This window comes from Podarcis vaucheri (genome assembly GCF_965113315.1).
Source record: "Podarcis vaucheri genome assembly, chromosome: 12".
In the NCBI taxonomy this organism is placed as follows: domain Eukaryota; kingdom Metazoa; phylum Chordata; class Lepidosauria; order Squamata; family Lacertidae; genus Podarcis; species Podarcis vaucheri.
In genome coordinates this window covers 61,785,709-61,808,809 of record NC_138750.1, presented here as the reverse complement: position 1 = coordinate 61,808,809, position 23,101 = coordinate 61,785,709, and the positions used below count along the sequence as shown (strand labels likewise).

The window sequence follows — 23,101 nt, the reverse complement described above, 5'->3', positions numbered from 1 at the left end:
CATGGGAATAAATACGATGAGGGCACACACACCCCGAGTCCTTTTGCCGCTCTGGACGTGCACAAGAGACCTGGCGAAAAGGCCCCACGCAGACTCTGGGTTTCCTGCCTAGCTTACGACGCCCGTTTGGTTACCCCGAGAGGCGAAAGGATTCCCTGAACAACTCCTGCCCTAGCCATAGCTGTCAACTTAAAGATTTGAAAGTAAGGGACCAGCAGCCTCGAAAATAAGGGATCAGCAGGCAAAATAAGGGATTTTCCGGGCACAGGTAGGTTCAACTTCTGAGCCCTTCCGAGCCAAAGGCAGAAAGCCCAGCCAGCAGCCAAACGAAGCCTCAAGCGGTGGTTCCCACAGCGCAGCAACCCGGCAAAGGGGATGCAGCAAGGAAAACCACTGTCACCTCTCCGCTGAGAAGCGCTGAGCAAAGGCGAGTCCCCAGGCAACACGGCCGATTTGATTGGCACAAGGCATGCAAGCTCCACCCCCCCAGTCGTTCTTAGACTCCTTATTGGGTGAGCAACGCAGCCAAGCAACACAGTTGGAGCCTCCCTCCTCCCTGGCTGGCAGGGAGGGAGGGAGAGAAGCTGCTTCCTTTGAAACCCGGGAAATTTAAGGGACATCATCAATAAGGGACAGCAGCGGGACACAGCACTGGGATAAGGGACTTTCCCGCCAAATAAGGGACGCTTGACAGCTATGGCCTTAGCATGAGGCACAGTGGGGCAGCTGCCTCGGGCGGATGAAGGTGAGGGTGTGGAAAGGTGTTGGAGGACAGAGTTCTCTCTCTGTGTCTCTCTCTCTCTCTGTCTTCCACCCTCCAGTGGCATAACATGGGTTGCTGGTGCCCGGGGCAGGCAAGCCGCCAACGCGACTCCTTGAACAGCCTGGAGACTGAAGGGCGGCCCGGCCTTGGAGGTGCGAGAAAGGCGGACAGAGCCTCTGCTGGCACTGGGGGCCAGAGCCCAGAGGCCCCCGGTGGTAGGCAGGCAGGGAAGGGCAGTGAGCCAGGGACACAGCCCACAGGATGTGCCTAGGCAGCAGCAGCAGCCCCCCAATAGGGGATCCTCTAACCGTTATTCTGGCATTACAGGGGGTTGGACTAGATGACCCTTGTGGAGCCCTACGATTCTTCAAAGCAAATCCTTCTCCTGTGGTATTGGACAGCAAGTGAGCCAAGTGGGCTCCCCTAACTGGATTCAGAAGCCCTCGCTATACAATGAATTGAAGAAAATGTTCCATTTAACATTTGTTAAAAAGCCCGAGGCATTTTTGTTGGGGATCATAGGGACAGACCTGCCAAAAAAGTTGAAAAACGTCTTCATGTATGCGACAACGGCCGCGAGAGTTCTGGTAGCACAAGGCTGGAAGACTGAAGAAACCCCAACAAAAGAATCATGGCAAGAAAAATTGATGGACTATGCAGAACTGGCAAAACTGACATATAAGCTACGGGACAAGGATAACTGTGACTTTAAGGATGAATGGGAACCCTTTACAAAGCATCTGAAGACGCAACAAAGCGAACTGGACTCCTTGGCAGGTTTTGAATAAACATTCACAATTTTTTTACTGATAATAATCAGCTAAACAGTTTGAGGATCTATACAACTTTGTAACGTGCAGAAAACAGCATTATTGGAGAAACCAAAGACTGGAACTGAGGGAAGTCGGGGGGTGGGGTTCTGTGGGGTTCTGTGGGGGGAGGGGGAGGGAAAATGGGGAGGGGAATAAGGATATGTTATTGGAAAATATGTTTTGTTATAACTTTGAATTTAAAAAAAATAAAAAACAAAACAAAACAGAAGCCCTTGCCTGCCCTGGGCACTAGCAACCCACGTTACGCCACTGGAGGGTAGAAGACAGACAGACAGACAGACAGACACACACACACACACACACACACACACAGAGAGAGAGAGAGAGAGAGAGAGAGAGAGAGAGAGAGATAACTCTGTCCTCCAACACCTTTCCACGCCCTCAGCTTCAGCCACCTGAGGCAGCTGCCTCACTGTGCCTCATGCTAGGGCTGGAGTTGTTCACCCCTCACCTTGGCCTCTCCAAAGACAATGTAGATGTCCGAGGCAGGGCTTTTGAAGACGTCCGGCTTGGTGATCACAAACAAGATGTTCTTGGACTTGCGGATCGTGATCCTGGTGACGCCGTGGATTTGCCGCAGACCCAGCTTCGACATGGCCTGGAGGGAGACAAGGGGATGACAGCCTGTTAGAACCACCGAGCAGAAAGGTTGGAATAGAGCCACGCTCAGAAGACGGAGAGACAGGACTCCGGCTGATCAACAGAGTCCTGAGGAGGGATAATCTGGTTCAAAAGATCTTTCCTGCATCAACTGAAGTCATTCCCACCATTTCCAATTTAATAATAATAATAAATAATAAATTTTATTTATACCCCACCCTCCCTGGCCAGAGCTGGGCTCAGGGCGGCTAACACCAATAAAATAATAAAAGTAAAAACCATAATGGGGGGGACCAATTTAAAATACAGATTAAAATGCAATTTAAAATGCAGCCTCATTTTAAAGTACAGTGGTACCTCGGGTTAAGTATTTAATTCGTTCCGGAGGTCCGTTTTTAACCTGAAACTGTTCTTAACCTGAAGCACCACTTTAGCTAATGAGGCTTCCTGCTGCCGCCGCTCCGCCGCTGTGCAATTTCTGTTCTCATCCTGAAGCAAAGTTCTTAACCCGAGGTACTATTTCTGGGTTAGTGGAGTCTGTAACCTGAAGCATAGGTTACCTGAAGCGTAGGTAACCCGAGGTACCACTGTAGCTGATAAATCATAAGGGGATAAATCATTAGAGAGAAGAGTGCCATTCCTTAGCCAAAAATGACAGAACCCCCAGTACAAGAGGAATGCGATCAACGCAGGAAGGCGCCAAAGCTTAAAGATCTGAAAAGTTTGGGGCAGCCTCCATCTGTGGCACTGGCACCGTTACAGATGCTCATAATATTATCTTGGCATTTGTAAGAACTTGATCTTTTCGTGTGGCCCCACCAGCACTTTGGAACTCCTTGCCTATTGATGTCACGGCACTCTTTCTGGCGCCTAAATTTATTTATTTTTAGTTTTACCACCGTATTTTTCGCTCCATAAGACGCACTTTTTCCCTCCTAAAAAGGGGAAATGTGTGTGCGTCTTATGGAGCGAATGCCGGGGGGAGGCAGGCGCGAAAAGCCCCCAAGAGCCGCACACAAGCTCTGCGCGGCTCCCGCGGGCTTTTCTGCGAGGAGGGAGAAGGGACTGACTCAGTCCCTTCTCCCTCCTTGTAGAAAAGCCCGCGGGAGCCACGCGCTACTTAAAGGGTGTGCGGCTCCTGTGGGCTTTTGCGGGAGGTGGGGAATACTCCCAGAGGTTGTTGGGGCTGGCGGGGCTCTCCGCTGCTCTTTGGGGCTGGCGGGTGGGTACCTGGGCTTCCCCCACCAGCCCCGACAAGCTCCTGAGCAGCTCTGGGGTAGCCCGTGAAGCCTCCGCAGGGCAGCGGGATGAAGGCTCCCCGCCAGTGGCGTAGCGTGGGTTGTCAGCACCCGGGGCAAGGCAAGTAATTTGCGCCCCCTAACCCGTGGATTTGCGCCCCCTAACCCTAACCCCCAGGTGTTGCGCCCGGTGCGGCAGGCCCCCCCTGCACCCCCACGCTACGCCACTGCTCCCCGCTGCCCTGCAGAGGCTTCGTGGGCTACCCCAGAAGCCAGAACAGCTAGAGAGAGCACTGTGCAGCGCTACCTCTAGCAGTTAGCGGGGAGCCTTCATCCCGCTGCCCTGCAGAGGCTTCGCACGGCTATCCCCGGCTTTTGTGGGAGGTGGGGGGAAAGCCAGGGATAGCCACGCTCTCTTTAAAGAGCGTGTGGCTCTTGCGGGATGTGGGGAAGTGACAGAGCGGGGCTCTCTTACTTCCCCCACCTCCCGCAAAACCCCCCAAGAGCCGCGCTCCTTTAAAGAGAAGCACGGACTGCGTGTGTGGCTCTTGGGGGCTTTTCCCCGAGGAGGGAGAAGGGCAGACCGTCAGTGATGGGCTGCCCTTCTCTCTCCTGCGGAAAAGCCTGCAAGCGCCGCACACACACTCGTGAAAGGGAGCGCTGAGCAGAGCCTGGGATGCACACAGGCTCTGCTCAGCGCTCCCATTAAAGAATTTTTCTTCTTCTTGAATTCCCCCTCTAAAAACTAGGTGCATCTTATGGAGCGAAAAAGACGGTAGTTCTTAGTTAGCCCAGCCTTCGCCGAACTGATGCCATCCAGATGTTTTGGACTACAATACCCATCAGCCCCAGCCCAGTTAGCCAACGAGCTGCAGGCCTTGCCGCCCATTTTCCTGCCTAGCCATTTCCACGCAGGGAAATTTTTATACGAGATCTATTAAAACACACAGATCATAACAACAGAAGCATCGCAGCACCAGCCCTTTCCTTAAACACAGTCAGTTCCCCAAAGCCTGTGGGAACAAAGGAGGTCTTCTTCACCTGTCAAGTCTGGCTTCTCCAGGGAGGGAGTTCCAGAGTCTTGGAGGAGCCACCACCAAGAAGGCCCTTTCCTGGGTCCCAACCCAACTGTGCCTTTGAGGGTGGTGGGACTGAGAGAAGGGCCTCCCCTGAAGATCTCACAGCCCGGGCAGGTTCGTATGATAATAATATAATAATAATAATAATAATAATAATAATAATAATAATTTATTATTTATACCCCGCCTATCTGGCTGGGTTTCCCCAGCCACTCTGGGCGGCTTCCAACAGAATATTAAAATACAATAAGCTATTAAACATTAAAAGCTTCCCTAAACAGGGCTGCCTTCAGATGTCTTCTAAATGTCTGGTAGTTGTTTTTCTCTTTGACATCTGGTGGGAGGGCGTTCCACAGGGCGGGTGCCACCACTGAGAAGGCCCTCTGCCTGGTTCCCTGTAACTTGGCTTCTTGCAGTGAGGGAACCGCCAGAAGGCCCTCAGTGAACCTCTGTATCTGGGCTGAACGATGGAGGTGAAGACACTCCTTCAGGTACACTGGGCCGAGGCCATTTAGGGCTTGAAAGGTCAGCACCAACACTTTGAATTGCACTTGGAAACGTACTGGGAGCCAATGTAGGTATTTCAAAACGGGTGTTATATGGTCTTGGCGGCCACTCCCAGTCACCAGTCTAGCTGCTGCATTCTGGATTAGTTGTAGTTTCCAGGTCAGCTTCAAAGGTAGCCCCACGTAGAGCGCATTGCAGTAGTCCAAGCGGGAGATAACTAGAGCATGCACCACTCTAGTGAGACAGTCCGCGGGCAGGTAGGGTCTCATCCTGCGTACCAGATGGAGCTGGTAGACAGCTGCCCTGGACACAGAATTGACTTGCGCCTCCATGGACAGCTGTGAGTCCAGAATGACCCCCAGGCTGCGCACCTGGTCCTTGAGGGGCACAGTTGCCCCATTCAGGACCAGACAGTCCTCCACATCCACCAGCCCCCTGTCCCCCAAGAACAGTACTTCTGTCTTGTCGGGATTCAACCTCAATCCATTAGCTGCCATCTCCCTGGCTGCGCACCTGGTCCTTCAGGGATTTGACCAAGGCACTGCCAGTTGCTGACCAGTGTTGTTCAATGTGGTTGTGACCCAGATGAATATTCTGGGGTGGGGGGGAATAAGAGGGCCCCCCACCTGACGTCAGTCGTTGAAGACCTAGCTGAGGCTGCCCTGAGACCAAGGGGGGCTGGATTAGGGCTTGGATAAGGCTGCCTATGTTCGTCACTGGCTCGAGGGATTATCCCTGCTTCTGACAGCCCCTTGCTCTCCAAAGTTGGCCAGGAAGGGCGTAGGGAGGCCATGGGGCTTGGCCACTGTATGCCCCACTTCAGAAAGGGGGTCACGCACATGGGGATTGTTGCGAGGTCAAGATTTTCCTGGAAGTTTGCCTCCAGGCAGAGAGATTAGATGTCTCGTTCTCTGGCCCAGCCAGTGTTGTCGGGAGTCCAGAGCAGCGCTGACTGAGTCAAGTTCCCTTTAAAAATAAAATTAAGAAATCTGTTTGCTTAGAGGCTTTGGAAGGAATTAATAGGGATTCTCGGCTGCTCGTTAAGAAGAATCTCAGCAGGCTCCGGACTTAACCCATTCCAAACCATAGCTGTCAAGTGTCCCTTATTTGAAGGGACATTCCCTTAATTCCAGCGCCATGTCCCGCTGCTGTCCCTTACTGATGGATGTCCTTTAAATGATGTCCCTTAAATTTCAAAGGAAGCAGCTCCTCTCCCTCCCTCCCTGCTGGCCAGGGAGGAGGGAGGCTCCAACTGTGTTGCTTGGCTGCGTTGCTCACCCAATAAGAAGCCTAAGAACGACTGGGGGGTGGAGCTTGCATCCCTTGTGTGTGGCTAGTTAATGCAAGCTGAGGGGGTTTTTGAATGCTGGACGCCATTTTGTTGCACGTGCTGCTGCAAACTTTGCAGTGCAAAGCCAGGTTGGGGAGTCATCTTAAGTTGAGGCTGCATAGGCCTTGTGGTGCATGTGATTCAGATTCTATTCAGTTGAACCTCTGGTTACAAAGTTGGTTGGACAGTGTTCTCGAAGCTACCAGCATGAGTTTGACCAGCCTGCAGGAGGACAGGAAGACTGGAGTGCCTGGAACAGGTGAGGCTGCAGGTCCCTTATTTTGGCTGCTGGTCCCTTATTTTCAAGGCTGCTGGTCCCTTATTTTCAAATCTGTGACAGCTATGTTCCAAACACAGGAAGCACCTTGCCTCAACTAATTAGCGCTTGCTTGAGACAGATAGAAAAAACTCCTGCAGGGTTCAGATGGTCCTGTTTGCATCCCAAGGACTCGCTATAATGGGCTGTGCATGGGACTGCCTTTGAAAAGTGCTCAGAAACTTTCAGACCGCAATACCTCAAGGACTGCCTCTTTCCATATGAGGCTACCCGGACCCTGAGATCACCTTCTGAGGCCCTCCTTCATGTGCCGCCTCCTTGAGAGGTCCAGAGGGTGGCAACATGAGAACAGGGCCTTCTCTGCAGTGGCTCCCCGTCTGTGGAATGCTCTCCCCAGGGAAGTTCGCCTGGCACCTTCTTTAGACACCTTTAAGGGCTAGGCAAAAAGGTTCCTTTTTAATCAGGCCTTCGGCTGATCTTATTGACATCCAACCCCCTTTTAGAATGTGGCTTTTGGAGGGAGGGTTATTGAGTTATTGCATTTGGTTTGGTTTTATATGTTGTGGTCTTGTTGTGAACTGCCCTGAGACCTCCGGGTATAAGTTGAATTAATAATAATAATAATAATAATAATAATAATAATAATAATAATAATAATAATACAGTGGACGCTCAAGGTTGCGAACGTGATCCATGTGCCTTCAGATGTCTTCTAAAAGTCAGACTTTACAGACTTTTTTCAGAAGCTGAACGTGCTCTGCTTTGAGTGTTACACTGAGGTCTGTCTGTTTTTGCTATTTATTTTGTGTTTTTGCGGCTCTTTTTCGTTTTCTTTTTGTGGCTGTGTGGAACCCAGTTCAGCAACTGACGGATTGATTGTGTGACTGCAGTACATTGTTTATTGCTTTCATTTTACGGCTCAAGGGTATAGTTAGATAGTAAAATTCATGTGAAATTGCTGTTCTAGGGGTTGTTTTGTTCGAATCCCCGTCGCGGGGATTCGAACCGCTGACCTTCCAATCAGCAAGCCCTAGAGGCTCAATGGCTTAAACCACAGCGCCACCCGCATCCCATCCACTGTACTGTAGACACCAGTTATCTCTCACGGAATGCCACATGCCTCAGCAGACCATTCAGGGAATTACAGAGTTGAGAAATATTTCTGCTTGTCCACTCTTCCTGCACGCCAGACCCTCCCTGCCCGATTCCCTACTGACCTTTCGTGCTTTTTTCTCGCTCCTGCTCTGTTTTGCTCTGCTAATGGATTCTTCGCCAGTTCCCAAGGAGTGTGTTAGTTGTGCCTGGAAGATGCAAGTGGGACGGTTAAAACATCCAAACAGATTCTTTAGTTGTGGCTCCTACACTGCAGGGAGTTGGACTAAATGATGCTTTGGGTCCCTTCAAACTCTACAATTCTAAACATGGTTTACATAGCAGTAAACATGGTTTCAGTTCTAAACATGGTTTACATAGCAGCAAACCTGGTTTCAATTCTAAACGTGGTTTACATAGCAGTAAACACGGTTTCAGTTCTTAACATGGTTTACATAGCAGTAAACACGGTTTCAGTTCTTAACACGGTTTACATAGCAGTAAACATGGTTTCAGTTCTAAACACGGTTTACATAGCAGTAAACACAGTTTCAGTTCTAAACGTGGTTTACATAGCAGTAAACACGGTTTCAGTTCTTAACGTGGTTTACATAGCAGTAAACACGGTTTCAGTTCTTAACGTGGTTTACATAGCAGTAAACACGGTTTCAGCTCTAAACGTGGTTTACATAGCAGTAAACACAGTTTCAGCTCTAAAAGTGGTTTACATAGCAGTAAACCTGGTTTTAGTTCTAAACATGGTTTACATAGCAGTAAACCTGGTTTCAGTTCTAAACATGGTTTACATAGCAGTAAACACTGTTTCAGTTCTTAACATGGTTTACATAGCAGTAAACACGGTTTCAGTTCTAAACATGGTTTAAAGGTAAAGGTACCCCTGCCCGAACGGGCCAGTCTTGACAGACTCTGGGGTTTGTGCGCCCATCTCACATCTATAGGCCGGGGGCCAGCGCTGTCCAGAGACACTTCCGGGTCACGTGGCCAGCGTGACAAGCTGCATCTGGCGAGCCAGCGCAGCACACGGAACGCCGTTTACCTTCCCGCTGGTAAGCGGTACCTATTTATCTACTTGCACCCGGGGGTGCTTTCGAACTGCTAGGTTGGCAGGCGCTGGGACCGAGCAGCGGGAGCGCACCCCGTCGCGGGGATTCGAACCGCCGACCTTTCGATCGGCAAGCCCTAGGCGCTGAGGCTTTAACCCACAGCGCCACCCGCGTCCCCCTATGTAAACATGGTTTACATAGCAGTAAACACGGTTTCAGTTCTAAACATGGTTTACATAGCAGTAAACACGGTTTCAGTTCTAAACATGGTTTACATAGCAGTAAACACGGTTTCAGTTCTAAACATGGTTTACATAGCAGTAAACACGGTTTCAGTTCTAAACATGGTTTACATAGCAGTAAACACGGTTTCAGTTCTAAACATGGTTTACATAGCAGTAAACACGGTTTCAGTTCTAAACATGGTTTACATAGCAGTAAACGCGGTTTCAGTTCTAAACATGGTTTACATAGCAGTAAACACGGTTTCAGTTCTTAACATGGTTTACATAGCAGTAAACACGGTTTCAGTTCTAAACATGGTTTACATAGCAGTAAACATGGTTTCAGTTCTAAACATGGTTTACATAGCAGTAAACACGGTTTCAGTTCTAAACATGGTTTACATTGGCTGGCTTTAAGCCAACACATTGCAGTGTACTTTGCCAATTAAGTTGCATTAGTTTTCCAAATTTTAAACAAATTAATTCAAATTTAACACTAATTTAAAAGCTGACTTTCCACCCTCCCTTTCAATACATTTCTTTTCCCTCCCTTCTTTCCTGCACACAGTAAAATACTATTTCCTAATTTCTAATACTTCCCCATCCACTTCCTATTTCCTCCGACTGTGCATGTTCAATCCTTGCTTAGGCATTTACCCATTTTCCTAATTAATCAAACGGCATTAATCTTCCATTATCATTAATCATCATTTTGAATCGTATTTCCTCCAATACAACTTAATCAGCCTGTCCTTATGTGTTCGCATCGTTATAATTCACCAGCGCTCCAGTTTTGCAAGCCTCAAAAGTATCCAGAAAAAAATCTCCTGATCTCCCTCGTTAGGCGATTCCCTTTTCACAAAACAGATCTGCCGCTAGTTGCTTCCTCATTGCAGCGTAGTTTGCACATGCTCAGAGGACCCTCGCTGCCGTACAGTCCCCAGGCTGACACAGGTTCAAGAAACATCCTTTAGCCCAGAGGTAGCCAGAAGGTATATGGAAAGATCTACTGGTGAGATCTCTAGGTGATCTGCTGAAAGCTCAGCCCACTCATTGAGGGGGAAAGGATTAAGACGGGGTAGCCAACCTAAGACCCGGGGGCCGGATGCGGCCCATTCGCCTTCTCAATCCAGTCCACGGACGGTCCGGGAATCAGCATGTTTTTACATGAGTAGAATGTGCCCTTTTCTTTAAAATGCATCTCTGGGTTATTTGTGGGGCATAGGAATTTGTTCATTATTTTCCTGAAGAAACCAGAGGCCTTTCTCCTGGGCATAGTTGGCCAATTGGTGCTAAAGAAGGATAGAACTTTCTTTATGTACGCTACAGCAGCAGCAAGAATTCTCATTGCAAAGCATTGGAAGACACAAGACTTACCCACCTTGGAAGAATGGCAGATGCAACTAATAGACTATATGGAAATGGCGGAAATGACTGGCAGAATCCGAGACCAGGGAGAAGAGTCGGTGGAAGAAGATTGGAGGAAATTTAAAACTTATTTACAGAAATATTGTAAAATTTTTGAATGCTGATGACATTGAAATGAATTGAATAGGTTCTAGCAATAAGGTAAAATGTAAGAGGGGATTGATAATAGATAAACTAATAGGATATGAATTTGCTGAACCAATTCTTAAAAGGGATACAAAAAAGGGAGGTGTGAGGAAGTCAGGAAAATAAGTTAACTAAAGATGAGAAATCAAGAAAGAGGGAGTTTTGTTTTGTTTTATATGTGGTTTTTTTTCTTTTTTGTGTTTAATGTTTGTATTTTTGTATTTTGTAATTTTGTATTTTTCTGTTTTTGTATTTTTCTGTTTTTGTATTTTTCTGAACTTTCCTATTGATAAAACTTAATAAAATAAAATAAAATAAAATAAAATAAAATAAAATATTAATGGGGGGGAAAAGGATTTTTTTCCCCAAAATATAGTCTGGCCCCCCTACAAGGTCTGAGGGATGGTGGACCGGGTGAAAAGGTTTGCTGACCCCTGGATTAAGATATCTGCCCCCCCACAACTCCCTGAAGCCAGGCGTTTTTCAGGAGCCTGCAGTCTTTGCTTCGGACAAATCTAGCCGTCTTCGCCTCAAACAAATCACCTGTGTCTGAGTTGTCCTTGGTTCTGAAACTTCTGCTTCTTCCAACTCAGGTAAGGACCCTTCGTTGCTTTCTGAGTCATTTGACGACCCTAGAAGAAAGAGAGAGGAAGCAGGGAGTGAAACGAGCCTTTCCGTGTCCCAGGTAAGAGACCATTTATAAAACTGTGTTTCCTTTGCACCAAGATGTTTGCCTCTGTGTGCCTGGAGACATCTATAATAATAATAATAATAATAATAATAATAATACAGTGGTACCTCAGGTTACATACGCTTCAGGTTACAGACTCCACTAGCCCAGAAATAGTGATTCAGGTTAAGAACTTTGCTTCAGGATGAGAACAGAAATTGTGGTCCGGCGACACAGCGGCAGCAGGAGGCCCCATTAGCTAAAGTGGTGCTTCAGGTTAAGAGCAGTTTCAGGTTAAGAACGGACCTCCAGAACGAATTAAGTACAGTGGTGCCCCGCAAGACAAATGCCTCGCAAGACGGAAAACTTGCTAGACGAAAGAGTTTTCCGTTTTGGAGGTGCTTCGCAAAACGAATTTCCTATGGGCTTGCTTCGCAAGACGAAGATGTCTTGCGAGTTCCTGCGGGTTTTTTTTCCTTCCCCCCCCCTTTTTCTAAGTCGCTAAGCCGCTTATCAGCTGATCCGATCAGCAGATAAGCCGCTAATAGCCGCTAATAGCGCTAATCCGCTAATCCGTCAATGGGCTTGCTTCGCAAGACGAAAAAACCGCTAGACGAAGAGAATCACAGAACGGATTCTTTTCATCTTGCGAGGCACCACTGTACTTAACCCGAGGTACCACTGTAATATATTATTATTACAGTCATACCTCTTGTTACGTTCGGTTCAGGTTACGTTCTTTCAGGATACGTCCCGCGGCGACCCAGAAGAAACAGAACAGGTTACTTCCAGGTTTCGCCGCTCGCGCATGCGCAGACGCTCAAAATGGTGTCACGCGCATGCGCAGAAGCGGCGAATCGCAACCCATGTACGTGCAGACGCGGGTTGTGTTCTGTTCAGGTTGTGAATGGGGCTCCGGAACGGATCCCGTTCTCAATCAGAGGTACCACTGTATTAATAATAACAACAATAATAATATTAATACCTCCGTCCATCTGGATGGGTTTCCCCAGCCACTCTGGGTGGCTCCCAACAGAATATTATTAAAAAAAAAAAAAAAAGCAATAAGCCGTTTCACTTTTTACAAATGTTTGAAATTATTGTTGGCAACGTTCCCTATTGATCCCGTGCACGCTGTGTGAGAAACTCAGGTATATAAGCTAATTGCGAAATGGCACCTTGAACCTAGGTTGCAGTCGCCGTAACAGAATGTCTAAGCACCATGAAATGGAGTTGCAAAAATAAAATAAAAATCAAGCTGTGAACCACGTACTCCTTGGAGAAAAGGCAGGAGATAAATGCGTTATTATTATTTTATTTCCATTTGTATACTGCTTTAAATTTTAAAGAAAAAAAATCTCAAAGCGGTTTACAACACATGAAAACGACAAATAAAACAAGCCAGAATAAAATTAATTCAAGCTTCAAGGAAAATATTACAGGACCTTCTCTGAGGGGCATTCGGCTTCCCCATTCTTTATTTACCTGCTCAATTTATGGAGCTGCCCTATAGCAAAAATACAGAAAGCCAGTGGGGTGTAGTGGTTAGAGTGTCGGACTAGGACCTGGGAGATCAGGGTTCAAATCCCCACTCGGTCCTGAAGTTCCCTGGGCGACCTTGGGGTCAGTCGCAGCCTCCTCACCTAACTCACAGGGTCATCGGGATTAACTGAGGATCTAGTTTTTAGAGGAGGAAAGGGGGAAAGCCCCATTTTGGGGGGGTCAGCGCACAGTTGCACAGCTTCTTTTGCAAAGGGGAAAAGCCCCCTTTCTTGAGGATCACCTCAAATAATAATAATAACAATAATAATTTATTTGTACCCCGCCCATCTGGCTGGGTTTCCCCAGCCACTCTGGGCGGCTTCCATAGAAACAAAAAATACAGTAAAATATCAGAGATTAAAAGCTTCCCTGAACAGGGCTGCCTTAAGATGTCTTCTAAATGTCAGGTAGTTATTCATCGCTTTGACATCTGATGGGAGGGCGTTCCACAGGGCGGGCGCCACCACCGAGAAGGCCCTCCGCCCTGGTTCCCTGTAGCTTTGCTTCTTGCAGTGAGGGAACCGCCAGAAGGCCCTCGGCGCTGGACCTGAGTGTCCGGGCAGAACGATGGGGGTGGAGACGCTCCTTCAGGTCTACTGGGCCGAGGCCGTTTAGGGCTTTAAAGGTCAACGCCAGCACTTTGAATTGTGCTCAGAAACGTACTGGGAGCCAATGTAGGTCTTTCAAGACCGGTGTTATGTGGTCTCGGCGGCTGCTCCCAGTCACCAGTCTAGCTGCCGCATTCTGGATTAATTGTAGTTTCCAGGTCACCTTCAAAGGTAGCCCCACGTAGAGCGCATTGCAGTAGTCCAAGCGGGAGATAACCAGAGCATGCACCACTCTGGCAAGACAGTCCGCGGGCAGGGAGGGTCTCATCCTGCGTACGAGATGGAGCTGGTAGACAGCCGCCCTGGATACAGAATTGACCTGCGCCTCCATGGACAGCTGTTGTTGAGCTTACTTTGCAAAGGGAAAAAATCCTGTTTTTATGGGGTTCAACTCACAGTTCTGCAGCTTCTTTACGTAAGGAAAGGGAGCCATTTCTAGTTTCCAGACAGATAATCTAACCAGCCAGTCACATGTCATTGGGGAAATAAACAGCCTCCGTCTGCAGAACATTCAACAATGGAGGCCTAGGCAAGGGAGCCAGCGGCCGACCACACATTTGCTCCATAAGACGCACAGACATTTCCCCTTACTTTTTAAGAGGAAAAAAGTGTGTCTTATGCAGCGAAAAATACGGTAAATGAGCTCTTCTGCTGACCTGCTTAAGAAAGCTGGAGGGGCCAGCCGGGTGGAGATGCCATTTGACAACCTGGCATCCAGACATTTCCACGCCAGTAGCAAAACGCGCCTGGCGCCTGGCTAATTTCTAACACTGCCTGCACGGCATTTGCCGTTTTCACCTGGAGACGAGGCTCAATAGCATGACCTAACCTGGGGAGAAAACAGCAAAGATCTGATGAAGAGAGCAGAGAAGAGGTTATATTTTCTGAGAATCCTCTGGAAAAACAATCTCTCAAAGGACCTGTTGATGGCATTCTACCATTCTACTGTTGAGAGTGGTCTGTGTGTGTGGTTTGGGAGCTGCACGGTCAGGGAAAAAGCAATGCTGTCCAGGGTTGTAAAGACTGCAGAGAGAATAATTGGGTGCACTCTTCCCACCTTGGATCAAATCTACGCTTCCAGGTGCCATAAGAAAGCTGCAGAGATAGCGCAGGACAGTGCGCACCCCGGAAATGATCTCTTTCAGCTTCTGCCTTCTGGAAGAAGGTACAGGGTTATAAAGACTAGGACTAGCTGCCTGAGAAACAGTTTCTACCCAAATGCCATTTTGGTTTTAAATGCAGTGTAAGGAGTCTCTGGATGAGGGGGGCGCTGTGGGTTAAACCACAGAGCCTAGGACTTGCCAATCAGAAGGTTGGTGGTTCAAATCCCCGTGACGGGGTGAGCTCCCGTTGCTCGGTCCCTGCTCCTGCCTACCTAGCAGTTCGAAAGCACGTCAAAGTGCAAGTAGATAAATAGGTACCACTCCGGCGGGAAGGTGAACGGCGTTTCCGTGTGCTGCTGTGGTTCGCCAGAAGCGGCTTAGTCATGCTGGCCACATGACCCGGAAGCTGAATGCCGGCTCCCTCCGCCAGTAAAGCGAGATGAGCGCCGCAACCCCAGAGTTGGCCAAGACTGGACCTAATGGTCAGGGGTCCCTTTACCTTTAAAGTAATTTCTATGGGAGTACAGTGGTACCTCGGGTTAAGTACTTAATTTGTTCCGGAGGTCCATTCTTAACCTGAAACTGTTCTTAACCTGAAGCACCACTTTAGCTAATGGGGCTTCCTGTTGCTGCCACACTGCCGGAGCACGGTTTCTGTTCTCATTCTGAAGCAAAGTTCTTAACCTGCGGTACTATTTCTGGGTTAGCGGAGTCTGTAACCTGAAGCGTATGTAACCCAAGGTACCACTGTATATTGTATTTAATTATGGGGTATCAGAGTTTTTAGGGGGCTAACCATGCTGGGATAGCAGGCTTGTGGGTTTCTGAATGTCTGATGTAGATTTTTTTCCATTTCGTTGTTCTGTATGGGACAATGACAATAAAGATTATCGTATCCTATCGCAGGTGGGACAATACCCCCTGTTGGGGCAGAGCTCCAGGGTCCGTGCCAGGGAGTTTGCCGCCACCTCCGCCCACAAGCTGGCGCAACCAGACACTTTGGGACCAAACCCTGGAAGGCCAAAAGGGGTGGCTCACCTTTGTGGTTGGCCTCGTGGGTCCTTTTCCCCGTCAAGGCCTTCTTCTCCTCCAGAAGCATCATGCCAGTCGCTTCCCTCAGGCTCTCGATCTCTGGGCAGCGGTACAGCAGCTCCCGATCGCTGGAGGAGCTCGACTCCAGCGGCGCCGGCCCCCGATCCGAACGCTTCTCCCCTGCAGAGACGGAGTCCTTTTCTCGGGCGTCCTTGTTGCCAGGCAACCGGTTCCGGCCCCTGGAATCTTTGCTGATGGGAAACTGGTCCTCTCGGCAGGGCTTGGCAGCCCTGGCGCTGCCCACGGCTGCAGAGAGAAGTAGGTTAGGGCAGGGTTTTATGGGGGGGGGTGTCCTTTCCTTTGCGGGGACGCAGGTGGCGCTGTGGGTTAAACCACAGAGCCTAGGACTTGCCGATCAGAAGGTCGGCGGTTCAAATCCCCGTGATGGGGTGAACTCCCCTTGCTCGGTCCCTGCTCCTGCCAACCTAGCAGTCCGAAAGCACGTCAAAGTGCAAGTAGATAAATAGGTACCACTCCAGAGGGAAGGTAAACGGCGTTTCCGTGTGCTGCTCTGGTTTGCCAGAAGCGGCTTAGTCATGCTGGCCACATGACCCGGAAGCTGTACGCCGGCTCCCTCGGCCAGTGAAGCGAGATGAGCGCCGCAACCCCAGAGTCGGTCACGACTGGACCTAATGGTCAGGGGTCCCTTTACCTTTTACCTTTCCTTTGCAGTTGGAAGCCAGGAACTCCAAACAGCTTCACCCAGCCTGGCACCAAAACCTGGCACCAAAACAAATGTTTTGCCTGACAACTCCAGCCAGCGTTGCTGATGGAAGTCATAGTCCAGAACATCTGGGGGGGCACCAGGTTGGGGAAAGCAGATTTGGAGCCCCAAAATCGCAGCACGTTGGGCATTAATAATAATAATAATAATAATGTCAGTTTTTAATTTCTTCTCTATAAGTTTTATAATTGTGTTCAGTATCAGGAGTATATATTATGATAATTATATTAATATTCCTGTATCTTATAGTGTGGTGGTTTGTTTGATTTTCCTGTTATTTGTTTGTTTGAGTGTATGTTTGCTTACTTGTATGTACGTCTGTTTTCTCATAAGTGTATTTATTTTAAATTAATAATAATAATAAAAAGAAATAAATAAAATCAACCCTCATCCTCCTGTTATCTGGATGGGAGAGACGGGGAAATGAAAGCTCACCTTCTTCTGCAGGAGGCTTCCTCGAGTCCCGGAGGAGGATCGGGTCCTCTCTGGAAGGAGCTCGTTCCTCGTCAGGTCTGGTTGTCGAAGCAGGAAGCCACGAAGCAGCCGAGGGGCTGTAGAAGTGGCCGTCGGAGGGAGGCGAGGGAGAAACAGGAGGCACTTCTTCAGATTCAGAAGGTGGAGATGGAGGAGGAGACAGAGGAGGTTCCTCCTCACAGGTAAGCGATGGGGGCTGCTCTGCCTGCAAAGAAACAGCCAGGGACTCTTGAGCTGGTCCTTCAGAGGCCTGCGATAGAGGAGAGGTGGTCTCCACACTCGGCAAACCAGCTTCCAGGACCACGAGTTTCGTGCTTCCAGCGAAAGCACTTGAAGGAACTGGTCCTTCTTCCTCTCTTTGGTGGCCAACCTCCTCTGCTGTGGCACCCTCTAGTCTCGTCTCTTCTGAAATCTCTTCAGTTGACCCACCGGCTTCTGGACTCTGGATCGTCGGCTTGGCCTGCAAGCTCCAAGGTGGAGATCTGTCGACGCTCTCAGACGTCTTCCCTTCGGCTTCACCAGGTGTGAAGACGACCTCCTCGGCAGCCTGGTCCACTCCTTCCAACCCAGAACTCAGCAGCGGCCCAGCCGCCATCTCCACCGCCTCTGAACGAAGGGGAACAACCTCTACATGTGGTGGAACTGCTACCCTGTCCATCTCCAGCTCCTTGCAAGGCTGCCCGGCGACTTGGTCTTGACTGCAAGTGGTTTGAGGCTCCAACTCATCTTTGGAATCCTTCGATTCCGACAAGTCTGGCATGACGCCTTCGGAGGAGAACTCCAAGACGTCTTCCTTAAGGCTGCCGAGAAGGCTTTGTGCTTCGGCCACCAGCAGACTGCTGACCAGGCGGGCAGCACCCAAGCCCGGCTCCCTGAGGTTGCCGAAGGAGCCTCGCAACATGTCGGTGATCTGCTGCTGGTCTGCAGTGACCTCTGGAGGTTCTGCAACCAACGAGGCGTTCTGCCACAAGGCACCAGGAAGCTCCGGTTGGCTGGGAGCTGGAGACGGCCTCGCTGCAGCAACGGCTTCAGAATCATCCGGGGCTGCACCAGTCCTCCTGGTCCCCGGCGATTCTGCAGCACCAACGCTTTCCGTTTCTGCATTTCCACTGGAAAGGATGTGCTGGGCATCTTCAGGCTCCGACAAATAGATCTCCTCTTCAGAAGCAAAGAAGAGGTGCTGGCTTTTGCAAAGCACAGGTGACGCATCCCTTGGCCGGGCGTTGGCTGGAGAAGGCGGCTGGTTAAGAGCAGAGGAATGCAGACACAACGCCATGCTCCGCTGGGAAGGTCCCTCTGCTGGTGGGATCTTCGACGGCTCAGCCAAGGGTTCAACCTTAGCATCTTCAGTCTCGACCACTCGGTGTTCCAGCTCAGAAACGGCTGCCGGCTGTTCTTGTGGAAGAGGAGAAGGGCTCTTCTCCACATCCGCGGCCGGGCTGCCCCATGCCTGCTCAGGGGTGCTGAGCCCTTCCCTCTCAGAGCCAGGGGATGAAGTCAGCACAAGGGTCCCACCAGAGATGTCCTCAGCTGCCGTGAAGAAGCTGCTGTCCGTCTGCGAGTTGGGCATGGAGACCTCTGCCAACTCCGGGGAAGAGAGACTGGAATCCAGATCCTTTTCCTGCACAGAAAGTTCAGCGCCCAAAGCAGGTGGTTGGAGACCCTGAAGCAGAGCTTGAGCAAAGGTCTTCTTTGGCACCTGCAAGGGTTGCTTGGGTAGACCCTCAACCCTGCCGGTGGAAGGCGTTGCAACTGCATCTCCTGCCTTAGAAGTTCCTGGGGCAGTTTTTTCCACCTGAGCTTTGACGTCCAAAGGATGCTGATCATTCAAAGGAGGCAGAGATGCAGCCGCCTCCATACATCCCCTGTTCCTCTGAGCCTCAGGCCCCCGTTGGACAGCCATCTTGGTGTCTTTGGTTGCTGCCTGGGGCTCCAGAATCTGTACCCCACCAAGCTGCGGCCATTCAGTGCCTTCTTTACGACCCGCTGGCTCAGGAAGGCCTGTCTGCTGAACAACCTGCTCAAAGGCCGCAGAAACCACGAGCTTGTTCTCATCTTTCTGTCCTGACTTCTTCTCCGAGCTTCCCACCAACGCTGGACCATCTGTGGTCTCGCTGCTGGCGGGAGCAGGAGCTGCCCCCTTACTCTGAATCTGAACCAAATTCATGTTGCTGTCTCTCAGGCTAGGCTGAGCACCAGGATCCTGGAATGAGACGGCTTCTGATCCACACAGTCCCACAGGAAGCGTGGTTAAGCGCTGGGCTTGAAGCCCGTCTCCCGGCCAAACAGCACCTTCTCCTGGCGGGATCTCAGCGACAGAGTCTGCTCTGCTGTTTTCGTCACTTTCAAGTTCAGAAATAGCATCCTCTTCTCCCTCGGACGGACTTTCCCAGTCCTGGCCAGCATCAACTTCGTCCGATAGCGCTTGCCCCTCCATTGCCCCAGTGGCTTCCTCTACAACTGAAGCCTCTTCCCCTAGCTGATCTTTGCCCTTGGCGTTCTCTCCAGCTTCCTCAAGATGGCCGCCTGTTTCTACCAGCATGGGCTCGTGGCGGCTCTCACCGGGCTGAGGCTCCCTCACGCTCAGGTCTTTGGCCTCGCCAGTCTCCAAGCACAGCTTGAGATGGGCTGCGCCGTCTCCTATAACCACACTGGCAAGAGGGCCTGTGGAGGCCTCCATCTCCAGCCCAGATGAGTCTCTTGGCATCCCACAGACTTCAGCACGCTCTTCAACATCCGTGGGGGGCAGAGGTGCGGCTGCCGCCTTCAAGGTGACCTCACTGTCCACGACGGCGGTGTTCTGCTGTATGCTGTTTGGTCCCAGCAAGGGCTGAGAATCAGGTTTCGCCTCAGAAAAGATGGCCACCACGTGGTCCTCGTTGTTGTTCATCTGGTCGAGGGACGAGGCCTCCTCAAGCTCGTCCTCCGATTCAAAGCAGGCAATAAGGCACTCTGCTGCCGGCTCGTTGTCGGCTCGAGTCGCTTCAGGCTGGTCCAAGATAGCCGCCTCACAGGATCCAAGGAGGGACACAAACGGAGGCTCCTCCTTCTCTGGCTCCACATTGAACACCCCTCCATTAGGCCTCTCTGCTTCAGTCAAGCCTCCCCCAGAGGCTCCATCTTGGTCAAGGAGCTCCAGAAGCCGCTCCTCCGACTCCTTCAGCCTGGCGCTGATGTCAAAGGAAGACGAGTCGTTGATGTCTGGAGCTGCCAGCTCTGTAAATGCCACAGGATACGACTTCGGGGTCCATCCCAGGGCTATGGCAGGGCCTGCATACACCTGGTCGACCCACTCTGCAGCCGTTTGTCCCACAGGCTGAGGGCCCTCCAAGGAGTTGTCCAGAGGCGGCAAAGCGTCTGCTTCCTCATCCGTATCAAAGCAAGCGATGAGGCATTCTCCGGGGTCAGGGACGTTTTCCTCAGCAGCCTCTTGCCCGTCTGAGAGCGACTGGTGCTCTGGGGAGTCGCAGGGGGCGCCCCTTTCCCTTGAAGGCTCTTCTCCCTCTTCACATCCAGTTCCACGACCCATGCCTCCGAAAAGAGCTGTGGGGCCCTGCTCCATAGGAGACCCCCATCCTTGACCGGTAGGGGAACTGCTGCTGCTTCCAGAACATTCGGCGGAATCGCCGGGAGCTTTAGGCACAAGCTGCAACCTGGAGGCCGCTTCTTTTTCAGCAGGGAGCGAAGCTTTGATTTGGTCCTCCTGGGGTATCTCTTCATCTTCAGCCTTCTCCAGGGAGGAGCCTCTCTCCTCCCGCTCCTCCTTTTCGGCCCTCGGGTGCCCATTGTCCCCGGCAGAAGCCGTCTCTTCCTCATCTGTGTTGTAAGCGTCAGACGAGGTCTCCATCTCGCTCTCGCTGCCCGATCGGGACAGCGTGGGCACTGTGTCTTCCTTTGGAGGCTCGGCCGCTTCCTGAGCCGTGGCGACCGCAGCTTCCGTGACCACGGCGTACTGCTCGACGCTGTAGAGCCGTTCGTCGTCCTCCCCGTTGTAGGAGGCCGAGTCTGAGGACTGGGAGGTGTCGTCCTGGTAAGCAAAGGACTCGTCCACGCCTTCGTTGATGGAGGTTTCCGAGAGAGAGTGCAGGAAGGAGGCCGAAGTGCTGTCGTCATCCTCGACACCATACAGGGCGTCGTTCCCCACCGACTCCCCTTGGGGGAACAGTGTGATCTCCATGGACTCCGCCTCGAATATGAGGCTTCCACGGAAAGGCAAGAGCAAAGCAGAAATCATCTGGTCACTGTCGGCGCCGTCCACGCCGTCGTCTGGGGCGGAAGCCGCCGTCTCGGCCTGCGGCCGGCCGAGCACATCAGCCTCGGAGGTGTCCGTCCCAGAAGGGAAGGCAGCAAGTGAACCGGGCAAGAGGCAAGGTTTCGATCCTGCAAACTCGGCAGAGTCTCCAGCTCCCGTTTCGTAGGCCGGCGGGGCCTCTGCCTTGGAAAGCTCGCGGCTCAGATCCACTTCGTCTCCAGAGTCCTCTCTGCTCTCGGGCCAAGATGGAGCCGCTTGCTCAAACCTTTGAGGGCCCGGCATCGAGGGAGCGACTTCGGCGCCCCAGTCGCCGCCATCTTCCTCCGGGGTCGTCTGTCCGTCGTCGTCCTCCTCGGGGAACGACGAGTGGACTAAAGTGCTGGAGGAGAGGGTCTGGAAAGCAAACTCCCCCTCCAAGTCGGGAGACAGGCTCAGTCCCCGTGGGAGCCTCGGGCGGCTGTCTGCGTACTCCAAGAGAAACTCCTCGCCGTCTGCCGACGGGGCCTCCATGGCTTCCGACTCTGCGATCAGGTTGGGGGAGCAAGACGGGGAAGTGCTGCCGGTGCCCGAAGATGCCCAGCTGCCTCCCTCGGCCGTGATATAGGACCCCGAGGGCGAGGTGGGTGGGGAGCAAAGGCCTTCGTTGTCCGTGTCGTTCTGTTCCTCGCTGAGGCTCTCTTTGGAGAAGGGCTGATGCCTGAGGTGGGAAAACACAGTCTTGATGGGGGTCGAGGGCGCCGTGAAGTATAGTTCTGGGTCCAGGCCACAGGTGTGCTTGCCAGGCAGGGGCTGGGCCTCGGCAGGCTCCAAGGAGAGGTCTTTGGTGAGCGCAGGACACGGAGAAGGCAGGTCCGCCGAATGTTCGCCCTGAGAGAGTGGAGGTGTCATGGCTGCCCTCTCGGCCTCCTGCGGATTCCGGAGGCCGGGGAGGGTCATGCCTGCTTGCTGGCTGGCCAAGTCTTTTGGGGTCTGGTGGGGAGGCCTCGCCTGGAGGTCAACCATGTCCTGATCCTCCATGTCGCTCGTTTCCTCCTCCTCAGAGCTGGCCTCCAAAGTGCCCCGTTTGAGCGACGCAGAGGCAGCCCCTTCCCCATCTTCCTCATCCTCACTGAGGCATTGAGTCTCCTCGCCCATCACTATCCGGGTGTCCAGCATGTCCACGCCCGACGTAGGTTCCCCCTGACCTTTGGGCGCCACCTTGGCGGCTTTCGGAGCCTGCTCCATCACGACCTGCCCGCACTCGCTGAGGGCTACCAGGCCGGTCGCGGCGTTGCCCACGGCCGTGTCACAGCTGGCTCCTTCGGGCTGCGGGCGGTCCTCTTTCTTCGCCGGCAGGAAAGCCGGGACGACTTTGCCACAGAGGGTGGGGTCCATGGGGAGGCCGGTCTGGCAGTCGGGCGTCACCGCCGGGGACATCAGTGGTGTCAGGGCCTCACTACTCGGCGTGGAGGATGTGGAGGTGGTCCGGGATACATCTGGGGATGGGGGATTGAGAAGAGAAAGATTGGGGGAGAAGCATTAATCCAAATCGCTCCACAACAAACTAGCATAAACATTTCAGTACAGTGGTACCTCGGGTTAAGTACTTAATTCGTCCCAGAGGTCCGTTCTTAACCTGAAACTGTTCTTAACCTGAGGTACCACTTTAGCTAATGGGACCTCCTCTGCCGCCACGAGATTTCTGTTCTCATCCTGAATCAAAGTTCTTAACCCATGGTTCTATTTCTGGGTTAGCGGAGTCTATAACCTGAATCGTATGTAACCCGAGGTACCACTGTACTTGGGTCCAGAGGGCAGCAGCAGCATAAGAACAGGCCTTTCCAGTAGTGGCTGCCAGTTTGCGGAATTCTCTCTCCAGGGATAATATTATCTTTCCAACAAAGTATTAAAAATACAATAAAACATCAAGCATTAAAAACCACCCTAAACAGGGCTGCCTTCAGATGTCTTCTAAAAGTCAGATAGTTGTTTATTTCCTTGACATCTGGTGGGAGGGCGTTCCACAGGGCGGGCGCCACCACCAAGAAGGCCCTCAGCCTGGTTCCCTGTAACTTTGCTTCTCTCAGTGAGGGAAC

General features: G+C 51.4%; 1 protein-coding gene across 2 annotated transcripts in view; it reads right to left on the bottom strand.

Moving 5' to 3' along the window:
* LOC309514808 (uncharacterized protein) overlaps positions 1–23,101 on the bottom strand; it is a 62,739-nt gene that overhangs the window by 4,677 nt on the left and 34,961 nt on the right. Inside the window, exons 2-6 of one of the 2 annotated variants that reach the window (XM_082192125.1) lie at positions 16,736–22,501; positions 15,523–15,822; positions 11,105–11,193; positions 7,845–7,928; positions 2,048–2,194 (exon numbers count right to left, since the gene is read on the bottom strand). In XM_082192125.1, the coding sequence (XP_082048251.1) occupies positions 2,048–2,194; positions 7,845–7,928; positions 11,105–11,193; positions 15,523–15,822; positions 16,736–22,501 (6,386 nt within the window). Of the gene's footprint in view, positions 1–2,047; positions 2,195–7,844; positions 7,929–11,104; positions 11,194–15,522; positions 15,823–16,624; positions 22,502–23,101 lie in introns of those variants that run through there. The other variant, XM_082192124.1, reaches the window with a different exon arrangement.